The 14,492-nt window shown below is 32.9% G+C and overlaps 1 protein-coding gene across 1 annotated transcript; it reads right to left on the minus strand.

The window, feature by feature from the left end:
* Positions 1-2,682: 2,682 nt before the first annotated feature.
* On the minus strand, positions 2,683-13,895 carry LOC129920076 (tyrosine-protein phosphatase non-receptor type 23). Its single transcript, XM_056001243.1, has 9 exons — positions 13,645-13,895; positions 12,657-13,412; positions 7,222-9,930; positions 6,897-7,158; positions 3,849-4,723; positions 3,603-3,784; positions 3,366-3,550; positions 3,179-3,298; positions 2,683-3,120 (listed from the first exon to the last, which is right to left on the minus strand). The coding sequence occupies exons 1-9, from the start codon at positions 13,726-13,728 to the stop codon at positions 3,002-3,004; spliced, it is 5,292 nt and encodes a 1,763-aa protein (XP_055857218.1). The 5' UTR covers positions 13,729-13,895; the 3' UTR covers positions 2,683-3,001.
* Positions 13,896-14,492: the final 597 nt, after the last annotated feature.

The raw sequence follows: 14,492 nt of genomic DNA on the forward strand, positions 1-14,492 counted from the left end.
GCACTATTTGTATTACAATTTAAATGCCATAGATATATATTTTATATATTTTTCTTCTTTTTTGTCAAATTATTGCATTTTTTTTAATTAAAAAAAATAAGTAAAAACACAAAAAAATCAAAGTTAATTATATTCATAAAAATTATTGTATAACCTGCCAAATTAAATACATGAAGTATTTTTGTAATTTTTTCTGTTCAAGTTATTATTATTGTTGTTAAACCTTTTGACATTAAAAAAAAACAAAAAAACAGAGAGATATATTGTAGTAATGTATATGTATGTAGTTGTACATAATGTTGTACATCTCATATAAAACCTTTCTCCATCTTCCAAAAACATAAAACAAAAAATTAACTTCAACATCAACTAAAAACAAAAAATAACTCAAAAACAAATAAAGTATTTTTTATTTTGTACTTTCAAAATCAAACCATCAGAAATTTTGTGTTTTATTTGGAACAAAGTTTTTTTTTTTGCTAAACTAAATATATTATGGTTCTGAATAAAGGTTAGATGCACCACAGGAGTCAGTGAAGGGTTCTTGGTATGTATGCTATAAGAAGAATGTCTTCAGTCGTCTGATCCTTGTTACTTGACTTGGTTCAAGGTAAGAAGTAGGAATCACGAAAACGATTCAGAATTTTTTTTTAAAGTGTAGTAGAGTAACTGAAGATATAAAAATGGCACTACATTAAACAATTGACAACTCATTTGAATAATTGCTAAAAATAGAACCATTTGCATAAACCATCAAGATTTGTCTGCTAAAAAAAGGTTACACATACACCACAGTGACCACCTGAGTGTTTCAATGAAGAAAAATTATCACCAACTGAACACATTGGGCACGTTCAAACAGTTAACATAAAGCTATCGGATAGCTTTTTGTTGTTGTAAACAGTGTTAAAAAATAGCAAAGAAACGAACCATTTTCTGTCAAAAAATAATCTGAAGGTATCCGAGAATTTTTGGTATACCTCAGGTATTCGAGTGATCAGCTGATAAATATTTGGCTATTTTCTATTTTGATTTCTATTCGCGCGATTATTCAGCTTGAAAACAAAATAAATTTGCAAGAATTATAGTTAAATCGATTGTGCAAGTACTATGCAACAATAAAAAAAAGGGATATTCTCAAAAGAAACAATTTCCTCTTTTCAATATTCACATATTTTTTTGTAGCTGCTTTGGCAAGCTATCTGGATAGCTTTTCGTTCAAAGAGATATTCCAGATACGGGTATCCCAGATAGCCTATCCGATAGCTGTTTGAACGTGCCCATTACCTTGCCATTTTGATAATTGGAATAATGAACTGTGAATAGTTCTGCTCGTCTGGTTTTCTATGAAAAAAAAAACAACTAATATTCCGCTGTATTCTGTTATTCACGTGACTGAACTCCCTGCATACAATTTTAATCGCATATATAAAATGTTGCGGTTTTATTCTTTTTCTTTGAAACAGTAATTTCACTATCGTTAAAATTTTGCAAAACAAATTTTTTTTATAAATGTTTTAATGGTAAACAAAAATAAGAAAAGATGCAGAAAAACTTAAAACCTCAACGCAACAAATTATTCATGTTTAAAAAGTTTTCCCAGAAGAATGAAATCGCTTTTTGCAGCATAAGGAAAACAGGTGTATTTTTTGCATGATCTGTACTTCAATGACACCCAATGAGCTCTGTTGACCATTTCCTGGCTACCAATGAAAAACTTTTTTCTCTGTCGTCCCTAGTTTAGAATAAAAAATTCCGCATATTAATATTATGCCACTTTTGAGAATAAAGTTTTCCTATTTTTCAATTTTTGTTTATTTTAAGTTAAGATTAGCATAATAATTTGACTACCTACTGAATAAGAATAGGTATACAAAAACAAATAGATATGAAATTAATTGTTTAAATTTTGAGTTGAAAAAATTGGCGAAAATGTTTTGCAATAATTTCGAGTAAGTTTCCTATGTTCTGCATTTCACTTTTTGCGAATTCATTTGCCGAAAGTGAAATTAGGTGTTCTGCATTTAACTCATTCATTTTGTTTCTGTCCGTGAATTGGTGTCTGCAATTGGAGAGCATGCAATTTCATTTCAGTTGAAATGGAAAAGTGATTTCAATTCACTTTCGATCGAATTCCGAAAAATGTGCAAGTAAAAAAAAAATTCAACAAATTTTTATTATGGGGCCCAAATTATCCCATTCTTCGATCAGAGTAGATTTCAGCCCAAAGAGTGTCTTTTAAAAGGCAGGTATTCGAATTTATTTGGCGCTAACAAGATTGATGTTGCAAAGTAGGGGTATTCTCAGATAAGTGATCCTATCGCAGTTGTCCAGCACGAGGTTCCGCCTTGGTGTTGGCATAAATTTCCATATTGAAGAATCGATCCACTCTTACCACTACATCAGCAAAAAAAAACTTGAATTTCCGTTCTTGAGGATGTGTCATAAAATGCAATAAAGCTAACTATGAGTACAGCAACAATTATTGTACAATAACCATGTTGATGTTAGTAATAAAAATAATAGACAATGTGGTTTTTTAGTTTCCTTTAAATTTTTTTGAATTTTTTATTTTTCAATACTTTGCCATAAATAGTGGAATACAATACAATACAATAATGATAATAATAAATTTGTTTTTTTTTTTTATAGTTAAGTAATTTTTTTTATAATTTATGTTTGATTGTGATTATGTTTGATAATATAAATAAAACAAAAAGCTTCTTTCTTTTTTTTTTAATTCTAAGTGTGTAAACTTGTTCGTATAGATAAAAAAAACATAAATTATGGTTAAAAAATTTTGTCGTCTAGCGCATCAAGTTTATTATTTTTCTAAATTAATATAACAAAAAATAGAACAAATTAATAAAATTTATGATTTTTTTTTAAATATCGATGAATATTTTTTTTTTTTAATAGAAAAATTCAATGCTAAATCAGTCCCAACAGTCTAGCTTATTTTCACTCAAAGTTTCTCTTTGTTCATAATTTATATGGAAATTTATTTTTGTTTAAGTTTCCATAAAGGATCTAATTCATTGAGTGGATCTTTTATTTCTTCTTTATCTTTTGCTGTTACAGTTTGGGCTGTCTTCATTTGGTATGATGTCATAATGCCACCTAAAAGAAAAATTCCGTTATAAGAGAAAACATGACTTTTTTTAGATAAAAGACTTACGTTTATTCAAAACATCGTGACCATGACTCAGTACAATTTGCATCGAAAGTTCCAAATTATCAGAATCCTTCAGAGCATTTTGTCTTTGATTACAAATCCGATACCAAACATCAACGACATCTATTGGAATTAATTTGAAAAATTAAATAATTTGTTGATTGAATGAAACTGAAAAAAAGTAACTTACTTATCAGCAAGGGACGTTTGGTCTGAGTGGCTTGAATGGCACATATTGCCACAGCAATTTGTTCCGACCGCTCAGACCCCGTTAGACAATTCATAATAACTGGTGAATTGGTCTTGAATTCCTCACAACGAAGCTTATTTCCAGTCAAGACATTTCGAGCAATTCCGAGCAATTGCGTTGGAGAACTAAAATTAAAAAGAAATAAAACAGGCGCTCAGATAAAAATTTCTATCTCACCTCTTAGTCCAAGCTTTGATTTGTAAAAGTGATAAATCAAGTATTGCATCAGCTCCATTCATTGATAACTTCAAATTAAACTCATTTGTGTGTGAGAGATTATTGATTTTTACGACTTTCACTGAAAAGTCATCGAAATGCATCTCAGAGTTTATTTCTTGTGGCCAGAAAGGATCAAGAAGCTGAAATGATAAATTTACAATTAGAAACCTTAAACAAAACAAAAGTAATTGAATTCAAACTAACTTCGTTAGGTGTATGTAAACACACGACAGTTCTAGCTTTTTGTGACCAAATCATTGACCAAAAATCATTCAGTGTATTTTGCTGAGGAGTTTGAGCAATGATGAAATTGGGACAACCCGGTCCAAGGTCTTTGACATAAGCAGCATTAATATAATCATCAGTGCTTGTCTCCAGCACAACACGAGCATGATCATATGGAATGCAATCATTTGAGCGATTCTTTTCGGGAAACAACTTTGCAATCGCTGTTGTTTTCTTTGGTGAATCTTTTTTGAGTAAATCATGTATTTCCTTCCATTTGCTTTTTAATGGTGTACTGCCATTCAACATTTGCACATTCAAACTTTCGATAGTCTTTTCAAAACGTTCAACTTCTTTGTGGAAATATTTTAAAGTTTTCGGATCAGAAAATGGATCTTGTGGTGGAGAATATTTAACACCACTTCCATCGCTGCGGATTGAACAGTTATCCCAATCCAAGTTATGATCCAAGGAGGATAGATCTGAGCAGATTGAGAGGTTATCACAGGACATTTTTCGTTCAATTGGAGATTCCAATGCATTGATGGGAGATGATGATGATGCTGCTAGTGCCTGCTGTGGAGCTAAAGGTGCCACCTGTGGTTGCTTAGCTGGTGACAAAGTTTCCGGTGGTGGTGGATTTTCTGTCTTTACAGCTGTGGTAGCAATTTGTGGCTGGAGTGAAGGAGCAGGCAAGATGGGGGATGAAAAATCAATATCGGTCAGTAGATCAATGTTCGATGATGGTTTTTTCGGTTGAGCAGCTGGTGCTGCGGGTTTTGGTCCTGGTTGAGGAGGAGTTGGAGCAGGTTTGGGGGTAACTGAAGCCGTTGGTGGTGGTGTTGCTCCAGGACCTAGAAAAATAGTTTTTTGAAAAAACATGGTCACTTTTTTTCAAAATAAAATTCCCTGACTTTCCCGACCAATTTCAAAATTTTCTCTGACCAAAAAATATGTTGCTTTGAAAGTGGTAGGAAATAAAAATATTTTAATAGAGTTTATTAAATGAATCGTTTATTTTCAAAACATAATAAATCTATTTGATCGAAAAAAGTTTTTTACAACGTAATTTTTGTATTATTTAACAAGTTTGATCTTTACTTTAAATGCAAATATTATCCTTATATATCAAATTATCTAGATATTTATCAAGAACTGAATACATACATAAGAATAAATAAAATCATCCTTTTTGTGGGTTTAACAAAAAATATTCAAAATGGACTCATGTTTTGAAAATAAACTATTCAATTATCAGGAAAAGGGGACAAATCTAGTATTTTTCAAAGATCTATCTATTTTTATTAAAATAGCCAAGAGTTCCTTTCGGGGTCGCGGCCGGAAGCCAAAGCTTAATAAAAAAAATGATATGCTAAAATAAAACGCGGTATACCCAACTTTGCTGCATGTTCCCCTATCGGCCAATGTCCTGTGCATACCGCAACAATTCTGCTAGTGTCTTTTCTGGGTCTGGAGATCAAATCATTGGTTTTGGATTTATTGTAGGTGGGCCAGATTTTTTTAGATATGGCGCAGCTAGTCAAATCGTGCCACCTATTATTAGCTTTTGTTAAATAGTTTGAGAAGATATTGCCCTTCATTGCAGGAGTGACTTTGAAATCGTAATAAACATGTCTTAAGAAAATATGAAGGTCCTAAGAAGCACTGGCGAACCCAGTCTTCATGACTCAGTTAACATACCCCAGTATAAAGGAGTTGCATGGCTTTAAGATCCATCTCTTTTCGATCTTGCTTGAGTTTTTTTTTTAATGACAAATCAACATTTGGACCGCACAAAGACACTTAAAGAAGTTTATGATTGTTTAAAAACTGGATCGAAAAGTGTTTTAAAATATCTTCGAATTTTGCAAAACCTATTAATCGCTCTCTAAATATCGATTACAGACAATGCCTTTCGTTTCATAGGAGAAAAACGACAAAATCCATTTGTCCTTTTTGAGCTACTAAATGCATATCGACAGTTAAACTTCATAACCTCGTAAGTCGTTTTTGCAAGTTTTTCAGAAATCAAAAAACAATATGTTGTGTTTCTTGTTTTTGTATGGGATCTATCAATACGAGCTTTTGAATTTCGTCATTCCTGAAAAATGTTCAAAACAACATTGTTGAACTGAATATACCAAAAGATAGCTCTGAATTTTCTGAATTGTATGCATTAATATTTTTTTCGAATTTTCTGACTTACGAGGTTATGAAGTTTAACCGCCGATATATGAGGCTCTCAGCGCCAAAACGGCCTAACTCACATTTTCAAAAAAAAAAAAATTTAAACTGAGTACACAGATCGAACCGCAATAAAACAATTTATAATGTATAAAAATACATTCCCATTAAATTATATTAATTAGAGTTAAAATTAGAGCAAAAAACTCTTGTCAATCTAGTGGAAGCTATTTTGACTTCACAGACAAAATTGCCTTAACTACTTATAAAAAAATCGTAAAACTTAGTAAAACTGCATCATTATCTCATTTTCAGTAAAAAATGGATTTAGAACAATTTTGCTTTACGCCTACGAAATGTAGTTTCGGAATAAAAAAAATATGACGTTAGCCCAAAAGTATAGCCAACACTCCTGATTAAAGAATTGCACACGCAGATTTAAATAATATAAATAATAATAAACTATTACAATCTATTAAAAAAGAAACCTTCAAAATATGATTTTCTTTAAACCCGTTTTTCTCAAAACGAAATTTTTGGGGTAAGACCATTTTGGCGCTGAGCGCCTCATGGCCTCATAAATATTAAGAGCTTATCGAAGCAAATAACGTATTCTTCAGATTTATTTACAGCTTCAAAGAGTTTATCGTAAAATTAAAAATGTCATTGATAACAAATGACATTTTGGTTTTACCAGCTTAAATGTTTTTCTTAACGATTTTTTAAAAATGATACAGAAAAATATCTCTGACCGCTTTCCCTGACAAAAATTGTGTTTCCTGACTTTCCAGTTTAGCATACATCATGAACAAGATGCTCTTTGGTATGTCAACCAAAACTTACCATACTCATCGCTGGTTGTGGTCTGTGTTGAATTGCCTTTGCCACTTTGCATATAAATTGTTGACTGCGATGGAGTGTACATTGGTGTTGAATGTTTAAGATCCACAGGAGGATATCCAAATGCATTTGCAGCAGCTTGATCATTGGATTGATAGCCATATGGAAGGCTAAAGTAGCTAACATTATTTGGATCAGTTGGTTGTGCTGCTGCTTGGTCTTGTGGAAGTGGTTCTTGGTTTTTCGTATGAGATACAACAGCAAGCTGAAAGTTCATCAAAAGTTTTAATTGGTTTTAAAGGAATATAAACAACAAATTTTCACTTACATCTTGATCCTGGGCACTTATTTTACTTTTACCTCCAGAATCTGTTGTAAAACTATTGATCTGACCAGTCTGCCCTAAAGCACTTGTATACTGTCCATAGAAACCTGTTGTTGGTACAACTTGATAGCCACTTCCATACTCATATGAGCCGGATCTTGCATTAAAACTATAACCCGGATGGTTGGAATAGGAATGACCAGTGCTTGTGTTAGCCTGTGAAACTGCCATTGAGCTGTAAACCACTTGGGTTGTGTTTTGAAGAACCGGTACTGGTTGTGGGGGATACTGTTGTTGTTGCTGCTGCTGTTGTTGTTGAATCTCGGAATTATATGCCGGATCTTGGAATGTTTGTTCTTGGTTATACTGAGTTGGGTATGAGTTCCCTTGATAGTACTGAGATTGAGAAGGAACTGGAGGAGTTGATGCTTTTTGAGGTTGATTTTGATATGGATTCATCGGGTTTTGTGGAATTGGTACAGTTTGCTGTTGCTGTGAATAAGGTGAATACAAAAGGGAATTGTTTGGTAGGGATGGGATGGGTTGAGCTTGGGGTTGGTAAGATGATTGGGAAACAACTGCCGTTGGAGCACTTTGTTGTTGCTGATAAGCTTGATAGGGCTGAGTTGCTCCTGTTGAAGCAGCAGTCGTAGGAGCAACAGGTTGCTGTTGTTGGTATGTTTGATAAGATTGTGCCGGTCCAGTGGGATTTGCTGCAGTTGGATATTGTGAATAGGGATTAGCTGAAGGGGCAGCTTGCGATTGTTGTTGTTGTTGACTGGGAGCTGCTGCTGCTGTTGCTTGAGGCACATTTTGCGAGGCCGACTGAGTTTGATATTGTGGATATGACATGGCTGGTGGAGCCGCTTGAGGCTGTTGCTGCTGCTGACTCTGAGGCACATTTTGTGAAGTCGGTTGTTGAGTTGGATATTGTTGGTACATATTGGCATTTTGTCCCTGTTGTTGATAAGTAGAATAGCTGGTATCCATAGCTTCAACTCCGGATTGAGGATTTCCATAACCCTGCTGTTGATAATAAGCCTGTGGTTCATAAGGTGGAGCTGGAGTATTGTGATACATTGGATTGCCATATCCAGCGGTATCATAATACTGATTCACACTATACGGTGGTGGTGGTTCATTTGGACCAACTGCTTGTGATGGATAAGTTTGTTGATTTGCTGCTGGTGGAGCTGTTCCACAAGTCGCTGCTGTGGGATTTTCGGATCCAAGTGGATTGGGACGAATAGATGGAATGTATGGAGCACTGGCATCATTTCCGGCGGCTTTTTTATTGAGGTAGTCCTTTAATTTTGGTGTAGAACTGGATTTAACAGTGTTGGTTAAAGGCACATTGTATGGTGAAGGTGCTACGGCAACACTAGCAGCCGCTGAAGCAGCAGCAGCAGCAGTACTTTTCATTCTCTGTTGACGATCTTCATCTTGTACATCTTTAGCAGCTCGAACTCTGGCTAAAAGTTTTTGAACATTTCCTGAAAGTTTCTTATAGAATTCTAAACCTTTGGCACTTTTGCCAAGTAAATCTTCATAAACATCAAATGAAGCAGCTAGAGATGAGAAGAAATTATCTTTTTTATGCTTCACATCGGAAAGGGTCTTTAAAACTGGTGCAGCTTTGGCATAGGATTCTGTAAGAGCTGATAAAATATTTGTCTGAGCATTGAGATTCGCATCGATAAGTTCAATTTGTTTGTCATGCTTTTTGAGTTCATTGGCAAAAAGAGCTTGCAAGCCTTCATCACTGCCATGGGCAATTACTTTCGTTGTTATATCATCGTTGTTAACAGCAATTCGTAAATCAGCATGGAATTGAGCACGTTGTGCCTTCATTTCGTTCACTTTATTAAGAATTAGTTTAAGATCTTTGAATACTTCAGATGAATTGAATTCTCCAGTCAATTTGGGTACACTTGATTGGATTTCTTGCAAGGGTTTTGATAAAATTTTTAAATTATTCACATGTAATTCCATAGCTTTGCGTAAAGTGTCATTACTTTCTCCAGCTTTTTGATGAGCTTCGGAGTATTTTTGAAATTCTCTTGTGAGTTCGGTTAGATGTCCATTGGGTCGTTGAACTCCTGAGCTCTGTGCAAATTGCTTCTCATTTGACTCCTCCTCACTAAGAATAGCTTTCATTTCATTTAAATTGGTTTCAACTTCAGCACAAATCTCAGCTAGATGTGACATTGAAGCAATAAGATCTGGAATTGCAGCTTTGTTGGCATTCAGAGATGCACAACGATCAACAATTCCTTGGGGAATTTTATTGGCTTTTTCCTCACTGACATTTAGATTATCCAAAGTCAAAGAACTCATATAAGAAGCCAATTCCAAATCGGATTTTTCAATTTTAGCTCCGATTTCACGAAGAATCTTTGCCTTTTCTTCACTATACATAGAACTAGCTTCGTGGGCTTTCATTGGAACCAGACGGCTAAATATATCCTCGCCTGCAATATCAGGATCTGTAATACTGAAACTTATGCCATTGACAAGATTTGCTCCTTGAACTGCAGTGATGTCACTGAGTTCTGGAACAGGTTCATGGTAGATGAATTCATTCTCATTTTTGGCATTCTTTCTTTTGCCTTCGACAACATCTGCTGTGAAGGTTAGCGATTCGACTATTTCTTTTTGATCTGGTAGACCTTTGCTTTCTTTGCGAGCTTCTTCAAGTTTTTCCCAAGCAGCCTGTAAAAGATATCATTATGTTAGCAATTAATTTTGAATATGAATAAAAGGTTTTTTTATCGTGTTAAAAAACATTGAGATGATCTCAATATTGAGCTAAGAGAAGTATAGGATAATTTCAAACTCAAAAAGTTTATTTGCACAACAACATTCCTGAACAAATAAGTTTTGCAACAACAAATCGGAATCATTTAAATCACTAAAAATGACAAGTTTTTCGTCGCAGAAGATGTATTCAATAACAGAGATAAAAAACAAAGGAAAATCTGACTGAGCAAGAGCTCAATCAAAGTACGCTTTCGAGAGTCAACTTTCAACAACCTATAGTATCCAAATCAAGGTTCAGTGCCAAACATTTCCTCGCGAGCCAAGAAAACAAAAATAAAAAAAAACGTTGGCCTAACTGTGGGCCATTTTTGTTGCTAGAAAAGAGGAGGTGGAAAAGCGTTTTAGACGTGTCAATTTATCAATAATTCTAATATTAATATTTTGTACGGTAAAAAAATTTTTTTCTTGGTAGTCCGAGATTAAATTTGGATTCTTGGGAAAAATCGTGAAAAATAGTCAGAAGGTCAAAAATTCAGTTAGATGCCAAGCACAAAATAATAATGAAATTTAACCCTATTACTGATGTCTCCATGTAAATCTTGTTAATATAGTTTTAATGCGACCTTAAAAAGTTGAGTCAAAAAAGTTGCATAGCCGGATGACATAGTACAATTATCGGGTGGGAAATTTCCATCAACTATAGCCATGGTCAATGTAGCTTTTTTTTAATATGACCTTAAGTCCAATTCAGTTTATTATGTAATCCTAACACAAAAGAAAGTTAAAAAAGCAATGTTTGCAAGCTACTTTTCCAACAAGCCATTAATAATAATAAAACCAGGAGAACAAATATTACAAAGTGCATGTAATTAATCAATACACGTCGACGTCACCTCGGAGGGTATTATCTCGAAGCGGAAAACATCGCCGCTAGTTCACCCAAAAACATACTAAGTTTTCTAAACTCAGGATTTCTACGTGAACTTTAAAAAGAGGAAATCACAAACGTCACTGTAAGACCCCAATAGTTTAAATAAACCTCCACTGAAATATTTTCGTCACATTAACAGAAATAAAATGCACGACTGGGTCGCACGAACTTTCTCTTAGAGTTCAATTTGCTTATATTTCTAAGACTTTTTATATAGAAATTTGGGAAATGTAGGTATATAAAAAAAAAAAATTGAAAAAAAATATAAAATTAGTTTTTTTTTTTAAACTAAAACAAAATCTGAAATCAAATTGCCCTCCAAAAAAAGTATGCAGTTTTATTTGATGCATTTTTAGAAAAAAAAATTTAAAAATCGTTAGGGCCGTTTAAAAAAAAAAAACTAATTTTTTATAAATAATTTTTTGGAAAAAAAGTTTTAAAATAAAATTGGTATGCCATTTTGTAGAAATCACTAATCAACATCTAAAAACAAAATTTCAAAGAAAATCAATGTCCCTTTTTCGAAAATTTGATTTTTGAAAAAAAAAATTTCAAAATTTTTTTAAAAATCCAAAAAACACGTTAATGAGTATTAATTTTTTGTGCTTTTTATTAAAGCCCAGTTTATTTTCGTAAAAAAAATAAGTTTTATTTCATAAAAAAGGCTACTGAAAGTAATTAAAAAAAATAAACGAACTGAGTGAATTAAAAAATAAAATAATTTTTAAATACAAAATTAATTTAAATGAATTAAAACTTTTTCTGAGCTTCATCTATTTGTTCTTTTCTTAACCACAATAGCGCAGAAAAAGTTTTTAATTCATTTAAATTAATTTTTTATTTAAAAATAATTTTTTTTTTAATTCACTCAGTTTGTTTATTTTTTTTAATTACTTTCAGTAGCCTGTTTTTTGAAATAATATTTATTTTTTTTATGAAAATAAACTGGGCGTTATTAAAAAGCACAAAAAATTAATACTCATTAACGTGTTTTTTTGACTTAAATGATATGAAAGTGTAAAAAACAACTTAAAAAACGAAGAAAATTGTGTTTGATTCAAAATTGTGGAGAAACAGTAGTCCGCAGAAAAAAAAAATTTGAGACAAACTTAAACTGTAATAAATTCTTGATTGGTTGTAAAAAAAATCATTCAAATCAAACGTAGTTTGGCAGAGATAAGGCCACTTAAACTACAGGAGAGCAAAAATCATAAAAACCGTGGTAACTCGAAAACGGGACGAAAACGAGAAAATTACCTCTTAAGTTTTTCGACTTAAAATGACCTCAGGAATCCGTGGTTTTCATTTGGGGCGGTGACTGTGGGACACCCTGTATAGTACCTAAATCGCAAGTAAAAAAGTGAGTTGGTAGGACTTCTTGCTTTTCGGATCGGTAAACATTGCAGGAAAGAGTATCCTTTTCAAATATCATCCAAAGCCAAAGTCCCAGAATGAGTAATTGACTTTACAGTCAACAGCATGTTGAAATTTAGCAACATCTCTAATTGGCTTGGCTAGACTATTATGGGATTGTCATTTTAGGGATTTTTATATGGTAATCATGATATTCAGGGTATCCCATTGAACTTATATTGAATTTAGTGTGGCGTAACGAGAGCAATTGGAATCCTATTAATCCTATTATTCTTGCCTAACTCAATTATATCTTATTAAAGTTAAAAAATGTAAAGTAACACTGATTTGAAATATGTGACACTTCCATGTCTTTAATAATCTTGTTTCTTACCTGATAAAGCGTCAACCTCTCTCCCATCTTCTGTTGCTCCTCAGCCTGTTGTCCTTGATACAAAAACAATATACAAGTCAAATATGCAATCTTGAATTTAACATATTTCCTCCACAATTTATATTCTCCACTATCAATAACCTGTGCAATTGGTCCATCATCGCCACCAGTAAACAAAGCTGCCAATGCAGCTCCATAATAAGTAACAATCTGTGCTGTCACTTTTGCAACAATATTCGGTTTTCTATTATCAATCAATGATTTCTCCAAAATACATTCTTGAGCTTGAGCAAATGAAACTTGTTGCATAAAAACCAACAATTCCGGTGTCATAAAATCACCATTCGAATTGACACCGGAGTACTTTTCTCGTAGCTCGCCAAAAGCCCAAGCAGCACATTGAAAATGTGTACAAGCTAATTTCATTCCATCGACATCGCCTCGCGACACCGAAGCACCCACTTGCGTGTGGGAGGCAGCAATATTAAATAAAACTGCTGCCATTTCAAAGCGAAGACTTGTCACTTCCGTCACATTACTTTGGTACAAATCTTTCCAAGTAAATGTGAATACGGAACGTGACGTGATTTGTGGGAATCGATTTGTCAGTGAATGCAATTGGCAATAATAACGTTTGAGGGTGGCGCATCCTTGCATATCTTTTGCCGGTCGCATCGAGGAATTTCGTAAAACTTCCAAAGCGTGAACATCTTTGGAATAAGATTCGGGATCTTCTTGATAGCATTCAGCAATGTACTGGAAATTAAATAGCCCAAAAAGAAACAATGAACAAATGAAAAAAGTGAAAAAAATCATCACAAATTGGATGAGTCATTTTTTTTCTTTTCTTTGTCGTAAACAATAATAATAAAAAAAAATATACATAATAATTTAATCAATGCAATCTACGGGATAAGCTTGTTAATTAAGATAATTACTATTCTTATTAATTTATTTTTTAAATACATAAAAAAAGGAAAAATAGTACCTTTTTTAAATTAGCAAATGATGTTCCTTCGGGACTTGTTTTTAAAGCAAACCATAGCATGTGAAGCCTTGGAACTGCTTCCATTTTTTTTTTGTATTGGAATATTTATCTTTTAATATGTTTTTGTAAGTTAAATTTTGGTAAAAATTTTATGTAAAAAACAGATTAATTTTTTTTTTCTTTCAATTTGAGAGAGAAAAACTTTTTTGTTCGTCGTTTATCTACTGTGAAAAGTGCAAGATGTCAATTATAAAAAAAAAAAACATATGACAGATTTAAGGTGACTGCGCAATGAGAAGAACTGTCATATGATTTTTTTTTTTGTTTTTATGGGAGAGTGCATTCAAAACAAAAAATGTTTATATGATGAATGTGTTCAGGGAATTATAGTTGGATTTTTAAAATGGTTTCACATTCATTTTCAAAAAAGAAAAGAAAAGTTGTTTCCACCAAAATTTAATCAAAATTTAGGATAGGGAATTTTGAACGATGTTTTGAATGATATGAGATGATTTATAAGAATAGTTTTTAGTCAGCTATTACACAAAGCCTCAAGAGGCTTGACTCTTTTTTCGAATATTCTTTTGATTATCATTCTGTGAGGCGAGTACTATTACACGACCCAACAAACATTCCCTACTAACAATTTTGCTTCTATAATGCTTTACAGAAGCAACAATTGCATCTGTAAAGCTTTATATAACCAAAATTGTTTGTCGGGTTATCCCTTCTATAAAGCTTTACAGGAGCTACATTAACACCTGTAAAGCTTTATAGGAGCAAATTTGTTAGTCGGGGATGCCTCTTGAGTCAAAGACTAAAATTTGACATTTCTCTTTTGATTTAAA

This window comes from Episyrphus balteatus, chromosome 4 (genome assembly GCF_945859705.1).
Source record: "Episyrphus balteatus chromosome 4, idEpiBalt1.1, whole genome shotgun sequence".
In the NCBI taxonomy this organism is placed as follows: Eukaryota; Metazoa; Arthropoda; class Insecta; order Diptera; family Syrphidae; genus Episyrphus; species Episyrphus balteatus.

Bases quoted from the DNA above. Each gene is read 5' to 3' on its own strand.
- LOC129920076 (XM_056001243.1), bottom strand. From the start codon at position 13,728: ATGGAAGCAGTTCCAAGGCTTCACATGCTATGGTTTGCTTTAAAAACA. The intron at 13,413-13,644 runs GTACTATTTTTC...TTTAATTTCCAG, and splicing joins CATTTGCTAATTTAAAAAAG to TACATTGCTGAATGCTATCA. The intron at 9,931-12,656 runs GTAAGAAACAAG...TATCTTTTACAG, and splicing joins AGAGGTTGACGCTTTATCAG to GCTGCTTGGGAAAAACTTGA.